Genomic DNA, 17,154 nt, shown 5'->3' on the forward strand with positions numbered 1-17,154 from the left:
TATTTAATTCAACATGAATTTTTTAATTTAAAAAAAATTAAAAATAATGAAGTGATAGCTAAATTGTAATTTTCCCTTCCCTTTTTTTCTTTTTCCTCCTCTGGTAGCCTCTTTCTCTTCCTGGCAGTCTCCCTCCCTTTCCACAACCTCTCTTTCTCCTTTCTACAGCTTCCCCTCTCCCTCCTTGCAGTCCCTCTTGTCTTTTCCTTCCTGCAGTTTCTCTCTCCTTCCTCCTTCCACAGTTTTCTCCACTCTTTCTCACAACCCACTAACTTTGTCTCTTCCTTCCTTCCCGTAGCTCTTTCCCTTCCCCTTCTTTATTGTCAACTAGCGAAAATACCTTAATGTAAGAATCCTTACATTATAAATAAGTTAGTATTCTAATTTATTTATTAGCATTGCAAAAAATTGTCCTAAATTATAGAATTCTTACATTATAATATAAAATTTGGTTGGATTTCTTAGTTGTCATTTTACTTAAAATTTTTTTTTAGGTTTAACCTCCTAATTATCATTTTTGGGTATAAAAAAATGTTTACCCATCATGCTGAAAAACATACTCATCTTACACTTGCAATATTGTCTTTCTCCTTTCCCTCAACTAAATAAAAAATTATCTCCAAAATTTTATTCCAAACATCCATTGAATCACTTAGTTTACAAAATAAATTAGCAAAGTACCAATCCATGCTCAATTATTAATTATAAATTTGATTTATAGAATACATCTATTATGCTTCCTCTCTCTCTCTCTCTCTCTCTCTCTCTCTCTCTCTCTCTCTCTCTCTCTCTCTCTCTCTCTCTCTCTCTCTCTCTCTCTCTCTCTCTCTCTCTCTCTCTCTCTCTCTCTCTCTCTGAGTTTAAAGATTGCAACTTTTCACTTTATTACTTATTGGGTTGTTTTAGATTTGTATAAAATTCTAAATTTCATTATTTTTTATGTATAATTCTTTAATTTTTTTTGTAAAATATGAATCTTCTGTTATTTATTTGTATTGTTGATAACGCTTCAGTTGCAGGAAGAGAAAACAGAAGCTGCAGAATGAAAAAACAAGGCTGGTGGATTAGAGGGAAGGAACGACGAAGTTGCGAGAAAAGAAAAAAATAGCTGCAGGAGAAAATGGAGGTTGCGAGAGGAGGAAATAAAGTTGGTAAATTAGAGAGAAAATGTGTCAAAGCTGTGAGAAAAGAGAGGGAAAACTAGAAAAATGGGCTACTAGAGGAAAGGTAGGGCTGGTGAGTCGGGAATTTAGGAGGAAAAAAGTTAAAGAGTTGTGGGAAGATGAAAGATAAGTGAGAGAGTTATACTTTTTAATTATTTTTTAAATAAAAAAGTTCACATATATTTAAACAAATGAGTTAAAGCACTTTATCGCTATGTAAGACATGTCTACTATGTTATGTAATAAAACTAATAGAGAGAATTAACATAAAAAAAATAATACTTCAATAATAAAAAAAATAAATTTAAAAGACGAAAATGAATTTTATCTAAGAGATAAAAAAAGGTAAATTTTTAAGTTAGAACATAATTTAATTTTAAAAATAAGACAAACAAACGGCCCTGAAAATTGGCTAGTCTTAGCTGGCTACCTACCTCAGTAAATTTGATGTGTTGTAATTTTTTCGAAGAGCTGCACACAAGTCACATGGTGGGGTTCCAAACAATGAATGATTTCAATTGTAATTGAATAATTCGATTTTTTTTTTATCTTTTATTCTTATAAATCTTTATAGTTATTAAATGAAAAAATGTAAAATAATTTTATATTTTTAGGATAATAAATACATGTATTTTTTATTTAATACTTATTTTATAAAATAATAAGATAGTTATTGAGAAGGTATAACGAAATTCATTATACTTAAGAAAATTAGAAATAAAATATTTCATGTTAATGTACTCTCACCGCGATTTTTACTATACTTTCAACCTAATTTTTAATGAAAATAATTAAATAAAAAATATTTCATTACAAAGTGTAATATTTAATACTATTAATATTTTTTATTTATTTTCTTAATTATTATCTAAAGATAGAGACTAACAAAATCAAATTATTGTCAGTTAATATACATATTTAGATTAATTTATTTTAACAAAAAATATTTTAAAATGTCTAAAATGTGAGTGTTTATAAAAGATATTTTTAAACGTCTGCGTAGTATGTAAATGCAACTATAAAGTAAGAGTTGAATGGGCTCTTGATTTCCGATTCAGAGTTTATGTAAGGTGTGAAATTGATCTAGTTTCTAGAAAGAAGAAAAAGTATGATATTTAATTTTTCTATGAATGGGTTGTTCTTTGTTGAAGAAGAAGTCTTGGCATTGACTTGGAATATAGCATTAATTCGAATGGGCATTATAGTTCCTCAAGCTATGAGAAATCAACCTTCATATCTTAAACATGAAAGCAATCTCTCTCAGTTATATATACTCAATAATTTTTAAAATTAAGATAATTAATACAACTGGCAATGAGATTTTAATGATCCAAAACAAAATAAATGTTTTCACTTCCTTTTTTTTCTTTTAATTTCAAATTCTTACTATTAGTTTTTTAAAAAATTAAATTTCAATCAAAACTGAATTTTAAAAATAATTTTAAATTGGTTTAGGAAAGAGCAAATTAATTTAAAATATAATCCATACAATTTATTTTAAAATGCCAAGTCATGGCCAACCCTACTCCTTATACGTAGCAAACAAGATTATGGAATGAAGTGACATGTGCACGGATTAAAAACAGCCACGTATGGGGCACCAAATTAATTCTAAAACAGTAAAACTTAGTTGATAATTATTAACATATTTATCCACATACCTCTATATTGTTTTTCTTTTATAATTTTTCAGAAATTTCACTAAAAGTGAGAGTATTAAAATTATTAAATAATATTCACTTAAAATTATTATGAATTCAATTTTAATTTTTACAAAAAATTATTTAATTTAAATTTTATTTTAACAAAAAGCATATAATTTACTCGTACACCAAAAACTAAAATAACATATTTTTATTTTTTAAAATTGAAAATTAAATACTTTTTTATGAAAATAAAAAATAATAATTGTTTTAGAGATAAATTATTTAATTAAGCTTTTTTTGGTCCGAAAAAGCTTATCGTTTTGGCAACGTGATGTGTACCAGGCAAACGACAAGAATACATTTAATTTTCATCATGTGTACTGAAATTAGTACTTTTAGCAGGTCCACCAAACAGTCCAAAAGAAAAATAGGTGTTATATTTAAATTTTTTCAATAATTTTTTTAACATTTTATTTTATTTTGTGCTACTATATCGTTTTTTATTTATTACCTTTTCTTTGTCCAATTAACGCTCATTTCATAGGTATGAAATTATTTTTATTATTAGTAAAATAATAAGAAAACAAATCAATAATAATATTATAAATAGTGGAATACAATGAAAAAGAAAAACTAAAATTAAAATATTATATAAATATATAAAAACTAATATTTTAATTATGTGATAGGGGCTGCAATTAGCGCTGACGTAATCTGTTTTTATTGGATTCCATGAGAATTTTTTTTTTAAATCTATTGTCACTTTCACATATTTAATGTGACTTTTTTTTATTTTCTATTTAAATATTATAATTAATTTAATGAACTAATAAAAAATATTTTATATAAAAAGTAGCAAGATATTTTAAAACGAGAGCAGAATCACCCATAAATTACTTGAAGAAGAACACAAGATAGAGTTAGCTTAGACAACACCTAATTACCCTACCAAAAATAGCAAACTTTACGGATTGAATTCAGTGTAGTTCTCGTCAAATTTTTTTTACATATTTTTAATTTTTTTTTACATATTTTTACATTTTTACTTAAATTCATGTATTTTTATTTAAACAAAAATATAAATTTTTGCCTAAATGCACGACACAGTTCTCGCAAAAATCACACTGGATTCGGGTCCAAACTTTACATATCATCCTTAGCTACTGAACACAACCAGAAAGATTAAATTCAGATGGTGAATGAACGATAAAAGAAATTAAAAAAAACAAAAAACTCACAGACTTCACTTTATAGCAATAATAAATAGATATATCTTGCTCAATCATAGTGTAACCCTGAATGGAAAATTTCATGAAACAGATCCATCACATGCTCGTTCAGAACGAGCCCCACTTCAACCCCACTAGACCCGTCCTTTCTATCTACCAACCCAATGGTTAAACCTCTATCGACCGATGTCAGCTCCACCTTAGCAGGTCTTCCCCAACCAAAATCAGTTCCATAAAGACCGAACCGGTTCGACCCAGCAACTCCAATTACCTTAACTCCCTCACTTAACATAGACATAAGCCTAGGAATATATGTATCTACTCCATCAAATGCTCCCTTATCAAGCATTTTTACTTTATTCCAAATCTTCTTAGCAACAATAACCACCCCATTTTCTTTTATAAAATCCTTCGATTGTGTATCCGCTGCATGAGAAACCACACAGTTGCCGAAATAGTTCTCAGGGATTGGAGGCTCTAACCGAGCCCTGCAATCAGCATTGAGCCCCAAAACGAATTTTTCAACCTTTTCTGCTTCTTGAAAGGCTTTAGCAATGCACACAGATACATAAGCACAGGAAATGACAAAGGTAGACAAAGTACTAGGTTTTGAAGAAGTGAATATTGGTTTTGCTTCTTCTGCCACTGATTCCCACTTGGATAACACCCTTTTCTTTATCTTATCCAAATCTCCACGTGTGAGCTCGAACGTGGCTCGAACTGAATGGTTCTGAATGGGTGTTGACATAATCTTTAAGCTCCGTCCGTTGCTGGTTTCAAAATGGTCCTTTAATTGTGATGGAATCTGTAACCAGTTATCTATGAACACTTTTTCAAGAGAACCAATTGGATCTTTGATGAGTTCCCTTTCAAAGAAAGGCTCTAACTCTGGCACCAAAGATGTTGGTGATGATGATTCTTCTTTGCTGGATTTACATACATATGCCCAAGCCTTGATGAACATAGTTGAAGATTTTCCATCAAGAACAGCATGGTGAGCGCTGATGCCAATGCAAAAGCCCTTGTTCGGGAAAAGGGTTATCTGCAAGGAGATAACTGAAGCAACAGAATCTGATGATTCCAAGTGGGGTACCAAAGCACGAGATTCTGTGGCATCACGGGGTGAATAATCCAAGGCGTGATTGAAGCATTCATCATCATCACACTGTGCTAGGACTAAGGAGACACCATCATCACCAGGGTTGAATTGGATGAAGGGTTTGGGAGAATCAGAAGGCCAAACGATGTTACCAGCTAAAGGGAGGAAGTGTTGGAGGGTGTGAGAGAGTGAGGTTTTGAGCTTTGGAACCACGTTGTGAAAGAAAAATGAAGGGTGTGATTGTGGAGCATGGAGGGAATAGAAGAAGATGCGCTCAACTGGATGGAACCTTAGCCAGAAAAGGTCAAAGAAGGTTAGAGGGAGAGTGAAGTGGGTTGCAGATGAAGGAGAAACGATGCAGTGCTCAAGGGTTTTCACAGAGTTTTCCACAGAAGCCATGTGAAGAAAAAGAACACAGGGAATGCTAATACTAGCTTTCTTCTCTGTTTGCTGGGTAATGCGGTGGGGGTGGCAAGGTATTGCATTTGGGGAAAGTACAGGAAAGGGTTTGATTGGAAATTGATTTTCTGAGGGAATTGATAATTATTTTTTAAAAAGAAATTTTATATATAAAAGGGAAGGTTTATAAATTTTTCAAAATTATTTTAATTTTATGTTTTTAAGCTCTTTCAAGAAGTTTATAAGGGACGGTGCCAAAAAACAAATCTGAGAGCTTTAAGAAGTTTTAATGTTATATCACTACTCACGGTTTATTGTTAAATTAGATTCTAAAGTGTACATGCAATGTTCCAAATTAAACTGAATAAAAAATAAAAAAAATAACACAAATATCCTTTTTGTAATTTCTAAAATAACCACGAATAAAAGCAATTTTTTCAAGAACAATAAGTATAAATATTTACTATGGTTTCACTGTAAACTATTAACAAATGTTATTATTTTATATGTTATTTACAAATAGATATAATATTAAATAATAGGGTAATTTTCATTTAATAGAAATTAAACGGTTAATATTAATCATATGAATTTACACTATTGTAATATATAAATCAATAAGAATCAATAATTTTGTTATTAAAGAAAATTGGTGTATTCTATATCAGCAATTAAATATTAGTATAATACTTGGTCAATAATTATTATATTTTTCTTTATAATGGTACATTTCCATGAGCTTGGTAAAAGGCATGCATTCGTCAGATTAGAAGTCATCGATTTCGGCGACTACAAACGTCATCCTCTTAGGATGTAAAAACAAACAACAAAAACAAAAACAAAAATAAAAGCCGTGTCTGCCATTGTTTGTGTCACCCAAGCCCTTTGTCCTTTACAAGAAGAAGGATAACTTATTGATGACACCGATGCCCTGACATTTTCACAATTATTTAATTATAAGAAAAGCGTATTTTATTTTTATATATTTATTTTTAATTTGTATTAAGCAAAACTAATAAATATAAAAAGAATAATATATGAATAAAGAAATTGTTAATATTATTAATATATATATATATATATAATTTTTAATCAGTATTTTCAACACCTTTTCTTTTAATCTAACAAGAGTTTCAAGAATATTAATTGAAAACTGATAAATAATTTTTATCATTATAAATTATAGAAAAATTGGATGAAAAAATTATCAGAAGATGTAATAATAATTTTTTATACAATTTTAAATCCTTAATTATTTAACTAATGTACATTCAAAGCAATTTTTAGCATATTAAAAAGATAATATTATTTTCATACTTTTATTCTCTATTCAAGAGGATAACACATATTAAAACAATATAATAAATAACTTTATTTAAACCAAAGTTGTTTCTAATTTTTTTTTTTTGTAAAAAGAACATATTTAGTATTTATGTGTTGCTTGCAATGTTTTCAATGAAGATTGAAATTGTACTTCCATAATATAGGTTAACTTATGATGTTAATTTTTATTATTAAAATAGAATTTTAATTAAATAACGAAACCAAATTACTTGGAGTATTGGGGCTAAATTTTATTCATATTAGAAGAGGAGACAAATTCTCTTTTGTGGGTTTTTAGCCAAAATAGGATAGAAATAATTTTTTTTTTTACCAAAATAGAGCATTTTGTAAACATTTTTAATGTTTTAGGTTGTTTTTGACACGTTATTATGAGTGTTAGCCCTTAAAAACTAACACTTATTTTTTTAATAATAAAAAGAATGTCCGCTTTTATATGGTTGATACTTAAAAAATACGAGACTGACACACTTTTTTATTATTAAAAAAATAAATTTGCTACAGGTGCATTTGCATAATGTGTAGTTTCCATGGTGTGTTGATGAGGTTCTTAACTCTACATATTCAATGGGCATTCCACACTTTCTTGCAATACCTTACCTAATCTTAGGGCACATGAATCCCTTTTTTACGTTTTCTATGGTAACGCTTGGATACCGTTTCTAACAGATAGAGACAACGAAGGATAGTGATATTAATATTTGTGTTTGTATATTGTGTTTTGACGTAAGAACAAAATATGTTGTATTGTATTTTGTATTATATTTGGATATAAAAATTATGAAAATAGTTTATATAATTTTTAAAAATTATATAATTTTAAAAAATTATGATAAATATTTTTATCTTTAAAAGTTTATTTTATGTATTTCTAAAGCTGAGATATTAATATCTTTTTTTAAAAAAATTCATTGATATTTTTTAAATTTGTGTCTTGTCTTTTGTGTTTCTTTCTTTTCAATAAAATTTTATTCAAACATAATATTTGTCTCTATGTCTTTGTCACAAGTTCTCTGTCCCGCAACCAAATGTTTCTTATGGGTTTGGTCAACAAAGCATGCAAAATTACTTTCGTGATTTCAGATGGTTACTACAATGAACGCATTTGGCGCCGCAGAGCAAAGTCATAGAATCACATATAAATGTGGCTTCTCTCCCAGATGGGGTGGACACTGAAGATGACAAGAAGGGCCAAACCAAAGTTATCAAGTCCACCATAAACAACATGCGTGCTAAGCTTCCCAAGCTGAAAGAAGATACAAATGCTCTGAGTAGTGACAACGAGATTTCTTGTATAATTGTCGCTAAAAATATGGGATGGGCCTTGCAAGTTGGCCTGAGAATTAAAGGGACGCTATTATAACATCAACTACTTTTCTGGCATCCTTTTTAACTCTATCCAGAAGGTTGGTGATTCCAAAAATGATAAGAAATATCTAAATATTTATATTAAATTTATTTTTTTAATAATAAAAAGAGTGTCAGACTAGCCGACACTTAAAAATAAATGTCATCTATGTAGAGGCCAACACTCTTTATTAGTATACTGACGTGCCAAAAATAACCTAGATAAAAAAATGTTTACAGAGAGACCTATTTGGATGATTTTTTTTTTCTATCCTATCTTGGCTAAAAATCCCCCTTTGTCTTGCCGTTTGGAAAATAACTAATGAGCAAAATAACAACCACAAAATATCAATCATCTCTTCCGAGATTAACGCCACCCTATTAAAGCCACACTATTTTGTTGCATTAGGAGCCAAGGCTTTATCTTCGAACAAAGAACCTCACATTCTGATTAACATGGCTTCTCACAACAACATCAAAGTCCACGAGCACTCCTTCGTTGCTCCAACATCACTCACCCAAACAGCATCCCTTCCTTTAACTTTCTTTGACTTGTTTTGGATCAGAAATCAGCCTGTTGAACGTATCTTTTTCTTCTCCTTCCATTCACAGTCACACTCATCTTTTTTCTTTGAAAAAGTGGTTCCAAATCTCAAAACCTCACTCTCTCATGCTCTCCAACACTTTTTTCCTCTTGCTGGCAAGATAGTTTGGCCCTGTGATTTCAAAAAACCGATCATTCATTACACTCCTGGCGACGCTGTTTCTTTTGTAGTTGCAGAATCTGATGCTGACTTCAATCACGTGTTATCCAACACACCCCATGAAACAGCAGTATCTCGTTCTTTAATACCCCACTTGGAATCTTCGGATTCTCATGCTTCTGTTATCTCTCTTCAGATAACTCTGTTCCCAAACAGAGGATTCAGCATAGGCATCAGCGCCCACCATGCTGTTCTTGATGGGAAGTCTTCAACTCTGTTCCTCAAAGCTTGGGCTTTTCTATGCCAAACCAACAATGAAGAATTATCTTCATCATCCTTAGTGCCAGAGTTAGTTCCTTTCTTTGAAAGAACGGTGATCAAAGAGCCAACTGAGTTAGGAGCTAGGATACATGATTGGACCGAAGTGTTATCCAAATTATTCCCTCATAAAAGCAACGATGGTCGAAGCTTGAAGATTCTACCTTCTCAACCAAAAATTGTGGACACAGTTCGAGCGACGTTCGTGCTCACCCGAGTAGATTTGGATAAGATTAAGAAAAGAGTATTGTCCAAATGGGATGATTTGAATGGAGGAGAATCGTCAAATTCAAAGCCAAAGACTTTATCAACCTTTGTTATCACATGTGCTTATACACTAGTTTGCATAGCTAAAGCCATAAAAGGGGTTCAAAAGGAAAGGCAGAAATTCGCTTTTGGGTTCACGGTGGATTGTAGGAACAGGTTAGAGCCTCCAATCCCCGAAAACTATTGTGGAAACTGTGTGTGGGGTCAATTGGTGGATACCGACCCATTGGACTTTATAAAGGAAGAAGGGGTTGTTATTGTTGCTAAGAGCATTTATAATAAAATAAAAAAGTTGGACGAGGGAGTTTTTCAAGGTGCTGATAAAGCACATGGTAGATATATTGCTTTGGCAAAAGAGGGAGTTGAAGTAATGGGAATAGCTGGGTCGAACCGATTTGGTGTTTATGGGATTGATTTTGGCTGGGGAAAGCCTTCTAAGGTGGAGATAACATCAGTCGATAGAGGCTTAACCTTTGGGTTCACAGAGAGCAAGGATGGTAAAGGTGGGGTTGAAGTTGGGCTTGTTCTCAATAAGCATGAGATGGATCTCTTTGATACCTTCTTTCATGGAGGGTTATGTGATGATTGACGGAAATTTTTCTTTCTATTGTTGTCAAATTTCGTGATTTATTTTTATTTTGGTTTGTTTCGAACCTACGAGCTAAGAAAACTTTAAATTTGTTGTTGCTAGAGATTTGTGGAACGGAACATATTATGTACTTTTATATTTTAAATCTCTCTATTAAATAATTTCTCTTACATTAATTTCGAGTAACGTTATATTTTCTTAGAATATCTTTTGTTTTTTTTAGGGTTTGTTAAATTTAATTTTTAAGCTTGAATTTAAATTTATTAAAAATGTTTTAAATAAATAAACAGTAAATATATTTAATATCTTAATTAAAAATATAAAATTATTTATTAAACAGGAGAATTATTAAGAGGATGTAGTAAGAAAGTTTACAATTATTTATTTATTTGCTTTGTTTTCGTAATTCTCAGCATTTAGGTTTAGACGAGAAACTAAGGAAATCTAGAACAGAAGATTCATTAAAAGTTGACGAGGAAACGAGAAGGGGGTTATTAGATTCTATCTTAAAATAAATTAGCATTTAAGTGAAGTTGTGCAAAATATAGATGAACCAAACTCCAGTAATTTGAACATACCTGTATGCCTTTCTAGCATTCCTCTCCACACGACCACATATATGTTTAGGTGATACACAGTAGAAACAAGAGAAACCATGGAAAACAATGAAAATGAGTCACAGGCTCTAATATTATGTTTGGTTTTATCTTGAAATCCGTTGATCTGTCAAATGGGCATATAACACGCACCTTAAGTGAGACAGCTGATATAAAACCTTCACAAAGAACTAATAAATATCTCCATTCAATAAACCGTGGATAGAAGGCTAGGACAATGGTATATTCTTTGTAGAAATTCCATGGTTTTTAAGCTTAATTTTAAGCATTTAAATGACGTAAATTTGAATTAAAAATGTTATCCATTATATGAAAAATATAAAAAATATTTTCAATAAAGTTTTTCATCTATTATATTAATATAAATTTAAAAATTTTAGCATTCTATTTGAACCTTTCTTTGTTGCCACAATGCAGGCCAAGGTGTATGTCAACATCATGATGTTTTCCGTCAATAATTAATCCTATATACGTGGCTCCATGGTAGGGCCCAACAATTCAAGCTCGGCTTACGAAGGGAATTGAAAAATAATATACATAGCATTCGAATGAAAGTGACGACAGAGTCATGTGAATATCGATGGATTGGTGGGATTGAGGTCCTATTCTTGACAGATATAAATCTTTTCATCAATCAAATTGGTCTAATTATCAAACGAACTATGAAGTGAGAACGTCAATGAATGGTTTGATGGCCGGTGAAGAGTGGGAATTCATAATGGGTAGGATATGGTACTATATTAATTATTTTTTATTTGCATTTAAAAAAAAAATACCTGCATTCAGTTAATCAGTTCTATGTGTAGGCAGTAACTTCAATTTCTATCCTCGTATTAATGGTATTATTAAAAAATATATTTATTTAACTTTATATAAGTAATATAATAATATAAAAATTTAATATCTTGTTGTCAAATAAAATTTAAACATAATTAAAAATAAATATTTAAAAATTACAAATATTAAGTATATCTTAATATAATTTTTTAAATTAAAATATTTAAAAATTATAAGTAGAATTAAACATATAAATTATTTATCTGCGATGACTCTGTCTCACGTGAGATCCAATCAAAATGACAGTATTGAACTAGATGATTGACAAGTTTGAATTTTGATACACTTTTCAACATGTTTATATATACTTATTCTTGATTTGAATATATTTTTACACTAATTAGCTTATTAGTTGTTGAAGTTAAGCATATCTAATGATACAACAGGCTCATGGATATTTTGGACTTAAACCTAAGAAAAACATGCCAATCTGGATAAAGCATGCCCATACTTCAAGCAACCAACATGCCAATGTTATAAGACTAAGCACGGTTGTGCATATTGACCAGCATGCATAAGCCAAGCCCGGTTGTGCTTGTTGTCTGTTACAACAAAATGAAGGCATTTTTTTTAGATCTACGTATTCAATTTTGAAATTTAAAAAAAGATTAAATCTACCATCAAGAGATATCCATAAGAGGCAAACTTTAACTCCTATTTAAATGGCCTCAAGGGTGATGAGAGGTATCTTGATTTTTACTCACACCTTTAAAAATGCTTGGAGTCATGGAGAGTGGAGGTCACTGGCAAAGACAAAGAAATATTCTTTATGGTCTAAACAAGTGATTGAAAATATGTTTGATGGATTAGAACTTTGATCATCATCCTCCTTAGAGAATTGTCCTAGTTTGCATTCTTCTTTCATGTTTATGGAGCTTATTACCTTTGGTTTGGTTGTTCATTTTAGGATGAGTAACTAAACCTATAACTAGGATTATAATGGATCCTTTGCATGAATTTGCGTGATCTTTCTATTTGATAATAATTTCAGTTTCTGTTTGTGATTAGTTTTAATTCTAGTGCACATATTTGTATGTTAAGAATTTGCCACTTTTAGCATGTCGTAATTAATTACATAGTAGGCGATGTACCAAGTGTGCTTAATGAACTCATGGAATAAAACAAGACAAGAATTAAGTGGACTATAACTATTCTCTTCTAATCGTTATTTAATTAACAAACTCATAGGCACTTCAAGCTTTCTTATCTTTTTACCTTGTATGATAATTGGAAAGACTGTTAAAATTGCATGACTATTGGATATTAATAAAATTTGTATGAGTGATTGAAAATTATAAGGAAATTAGAATTAGAGTTAAGTAAAAAGAAAACATAAAAACATGTAAAGGTGAACTCTTAAGCCCTATATTCTCTTCCAATTAGTAATCAAAAGTGTGTTTCCTTGATGCTTTTAACTCGTTTAATTAGTTTATTTACTTTCCAAACACATCTTTTAAATTCAAACGATTAAATCATAATTTTCTTGGTACTTGAAAAAATTCCTATGAGACTATAATTTGGAAACTTAATTTAAACCTTTATTACTTTTCAGTGGATACATTTGTCCATGAACAACAACGACGAGATGGATTTGCATGATGAATGTCGTTTCATATGGGATCACTGGGTGACTTCTTGTGGTAGCTTCAGCAACTAACTTTGACGATTATGATTGCTGCAATATGTTTGAATAATGTAGACATTGAGAATAAAAGTAGGGTTAGGGTAGAAAAATTCAAGTACTCAATAACAACAAGTAGACATATAACACATTCTTTTCTTTTTTAAAATTTGAATTTCAAATTGAAAAAAATAGATTTAATTGAAATTATATATATATATATATATATATATATATATATATATATATGCTAGTACTTTTAACCTACGTACTGCATAGAAGTATTTTGTTAAAAATAAAAATTTATTTAAAAAATAATAATAAATTAAATATTTATAATAGTTACAATAAAATATTATAATAAAAAAAATATACGTATATATCAAAAAAATTATATTTTTCTATGTGAAGAAAAAACTATTTAACAGGTAAATTATAATAAAAATATATAATAAAATTAGTAAAACAAACATAAATAAAAATTAACAATATTTTTATATTTTATATCTTTTCATAAACTTCTTTGAATGTAAATTGTAACATTCTCAATTTTTTGTTTCTCAAAGTACAACACTTATATATAACCATGATAAATAATATAGATTTTAAATTTAATGATAGTAGAAAAAAATGTACAAGGAAATTAAAATCTTTCCCATAAACAAAACTATTTTCAAAATAATTCATGGTCAACATAATATGATGAGTAAAATGAACTATAATTTAATTCAGTTCATTTATATACAATGAGTATAATAATTTACAAATTGTTCATCAACATATGTGGGATTCAAAATAAAAATTACATAACCAAAGTAAACTAAGTCTTAGAGCAGTCATAACTCATAGCCAAAATACTAAGGTCTAGGTACTAATTATCACCATGCCATCTCTCAATCTCTACTAGATCTTCAGAATTTAGATCTTCATCATCTCTAAGATAGAGATCACCAGAGTCAATTGTAACCTCAACACCTGAGACTCACTCGAAAGTAACTTTGGTTGATCTTCTAAGATGATCATAGTCATGGTAAGTGTACAAGTAATAGCTGAAAGAGTCTTAACTGTACCTCTATAAATATATATACATAAGATGTGGTGAATCCTATTATTTACAGAAAAATCTAAAGGAACACTTTAATATAATTCCATCTCCAAAATATAGACATGGCTAGGGTGTATTATCACAGTGTATGGCTAGCTTAAAATAACAAGTTCTTCGACACTCATTAAATACATAATCTAAAGGAACCCCTCAGCCCTGCGTGGATGAAATTATAGTGTGATGAGATTACAGTGTCACAGTGAGCGTGACTATGTGTAGTGAGCACACGCGTGAATGAAATGTTGAAAAAAGTGATTATAATACGAGAGTCAAAATATATGAATGTAGGTGATTGCAATACATGTATTGTGGTACGGTTCAAAGGGTGTACTCATAATATATGCATTATAGTACACCAAGTTATTTGGTCAATAGTCACGTATTATGACACGTTGCCCTATAAAAAGGGTGTGAAAAAAAAATGAGAAATATGGTGGTGAGTTTAGATAGCTACAGAGATACAACTAGAGGTATAATGTCCGGAGAAGATTTGAAAAATCTTGGAAAAATGAGGGTGGTGAATGCTAGTATGACTAGTACACAATGATTTGCTGAAAATGAAAGTATTTACATGTCACACACTTATTTCCTGACGGATCTCCTGACTATACCTTTGCTAGAAGGGGCTGAATTGGCACATGTGTATCCGTGTTGCTACGACTATCTAAACTATGAAGTCCTCAAGAGATCCCAGGGGCATTGAATGTGAATGTGAAATAAATGTGAAAGTGTGATGTGCATGAAGTAGTATAGAAATTGTACAGTTATAATATATGCATTGTAACATATCGGTTGATGCTATTATAATATATTTGTTGTAATACATCGACATATGCGATTAGGACTCATGTGTTGCGACATATCGACTGAAGTGGTATAATACATGTATTGTGACGTGTAGGCTAGCAGATAGACGCATGTTATGAAAGTTTGTGAATATGATTGGTTGTCTATCTTATGTGTACTATTCTGTGATAGTGAATTGTATAACTTGAGTGTCGGTGTTAACTCAATCCATGTCAGAAAGTATTTTTGGGTGATATATATACATGTATATAAGATCATTTTGTTATGTTAAATAAGAGATTTAGTGGGGCGGGAGATACTCACCCTTACTAATATTTTCAAGTAGCGGATGTGAAGAGATAAAGATGTTTGATCTGTTCTATGATCATAATCCAAGAGTATTAAAAAGAAGACTGCTCTGTAGGGATTGAAAAAATTGAGAACTTTGTATTGATTTATTTAATTATATTTCGTGTTGACTAAAGTTTGTAAATGATTTTAGAACTTAAATACTTAACAAATTTTGATTGTAAATAATATTTTGAAAATATCTTTAGTGAAATTTCAAAATTTGTATGTATTAAAAAATAAATTTATTTTATCCGCCATGAAAATTTATTTATTTAGATAAAGAAAATGAAAGAGTTACAAAATGAACTTTACATTATTAGAAATAAAATATTACCTTCCACCTACTTATTACTATATATATTTATAACAAAAATTATAATTAAGATTTAAAATGTTTAGATTCATTTACATGGTTAATAATATGGATGGTCAAAACAAATGTTGTGGTATTATCAGAAATGAAAATAACATATTGACTATAAATTATATTTAATAATCATTTATTAAAATTAATTATAATATTTTTTATAATTTAATAATTAAAATTATCATCAATTCATAATTATTATCATTAAAATGTATTTAAATAAAATCTATCATAATTAGTTTTATATAAAAATTTAAATATAATTCAAAATGATTCATAATTATCATTGATACATATTGATTCATTGTTTATTGAAAAATGTTTTTTGTTATATTTCTACTTATTGGTATAAATTATTTTTATGTATTTTTATTTTTATTTTAAAATATTTATTAATAATAGTAACATAATAGATTTACATTATTTATATTTAAACATAATTAGAAATTTTTACTGTTTATTTTCATTTTTATGTTGTCTTTAATTTATTTTTAAAAATTTATTTTTTTATATTTATATCAACTAAAAGAATAACAATTTTTATTATTGAAGAGTATGAAAAATATATAAAATATACAAAAAAAATTATAGATAAAAATGTCTTTATCATATTTTAAAATATAATTATATTTGATATCATTTAATATAATAAAATTTTATCGTTATATATTTTTATATTTAAATTATAATTTTTTGTTTATTTTAAAATAAATTAATTTAACAAAAAATATAAAAAAAATTGTATAACACACAAATATATTTACTAATTTATAATTACATTATTATTATTATTAAGGTTTAAAATATTTAAAATCACATATAAATTAAGTTTAACTGATATATTTATTTTTTTATATAATTTATTTTAAAAAAAATCAAAATTTTCATTTTACATTTTTGTATTTTTCTGTCACATTAAAAATAATAATTATTTAAATTATAATGTGTATTAGATTGCCGTTTTCACAAATTCCCAATACTTTCCAATTGGGTACTGTAAAGCCAAGCAATCTTTATAAATTGAAGGCAGAAGCAACAAAAAGGTTAAAGAGCCCCGACTAAAATGCATGGTTAGACTTTCATTCTCTCTCATTCCCCCTCCCTGGGGGAGGGAGTGGTGAATGGTGATTAACTCCAGCCCTGTAAATGCTCTACAGTGACACATTGATATACAAATTTAATTATCAGAAATTCTTTTGGCTGGGCAATGAAGTACTACTCTAATATCATCAAGTGCTACTCTAATATTATCAAGTACTATAGCATATCAAACAAAATAATGGACGCACACCCACAGCCAAATTATCATAAACAATGGAAGGTTGGAAATAAAACTATACCTTGTCAGTACCAAGGGAATTTGCAACA

At 29.1% G+C, this 17,154-nt stretch overlaps 2 protein-coding genes across 2 annotated transcripts; one reads left to right on the plus strand and one right to left on the minus strand.

Moving 5' to 3' along the window:
* Positions 1-3,928: 3,928 nt before the first annotated feature.
* On the minus strand, positions 3,929-5,891 carry LOC113861115 (phenolic glucoside malonyltransferase 1-like). The gene has a single exon (XM_027493733.1). It carries the CDS (start codon positions 5,534-5,536, stop codon positions 4,088-4,090), a length of 1,449 nt encoding a protein of 482 aa, XP_027349534.1. The 5' UTR covers positions 5,537-5,891; the 3' UTR covers positions 3,929-4,087.
* A 2,753-nt stretch (positions 5,892-8,644) lies between these two features.
* Positions 8,645-10,269, plus strand: LOC113861116 (phenolic glucoside malonyltransferase 1-like). The gene has a single exon (XM_027493734.1). The coding sequence runs from the start codon at positions 8,681-8,683 to the stop codon at positions 10,100-10,102; it is 1,422 nt and encodes a 473-aa protein (XP_027349535.1). The 5' UTR covers positions 8,645-8,680; the 3' UTR covers positions 10,103-10,269.
* Positions 10,270-17,154: the final 6,885 nt, after the last annotated feature.

This window comes from Abrus precatorius, unplaced genomic scaffold, assembly GCF_003935025.1.
Source record: "Abrus precatorius isolate BTA unplaced genomic scaffold, Abrus_2018 Scaffold3, whole genome shotgun sequence".
In the NCBI taxonomy this organism is placed as follows: domain Eukaryota; kingdom Viridiplantae; phylum Streptophyta; class Magnoliopsida; order Fabales; family Fabaceae; genus Abrus; species Abrus precatorius.

Coding starts and splice junctions, on each gene's coding strand:
- LOC113861115 (XM_027493733.1), bottom strand. CDS start 5,536: ATGGCTTCTGTGGAAAACTCTGTGAAAACCCTTGAGCACTGCATCGTT.
- LOC113861116 (XM_027493734.1), top strand. CDS start 8,681: ATGGCTTCTCACAACAACATCAAAGTCCACGAGCACTCCTTCGTTGCT.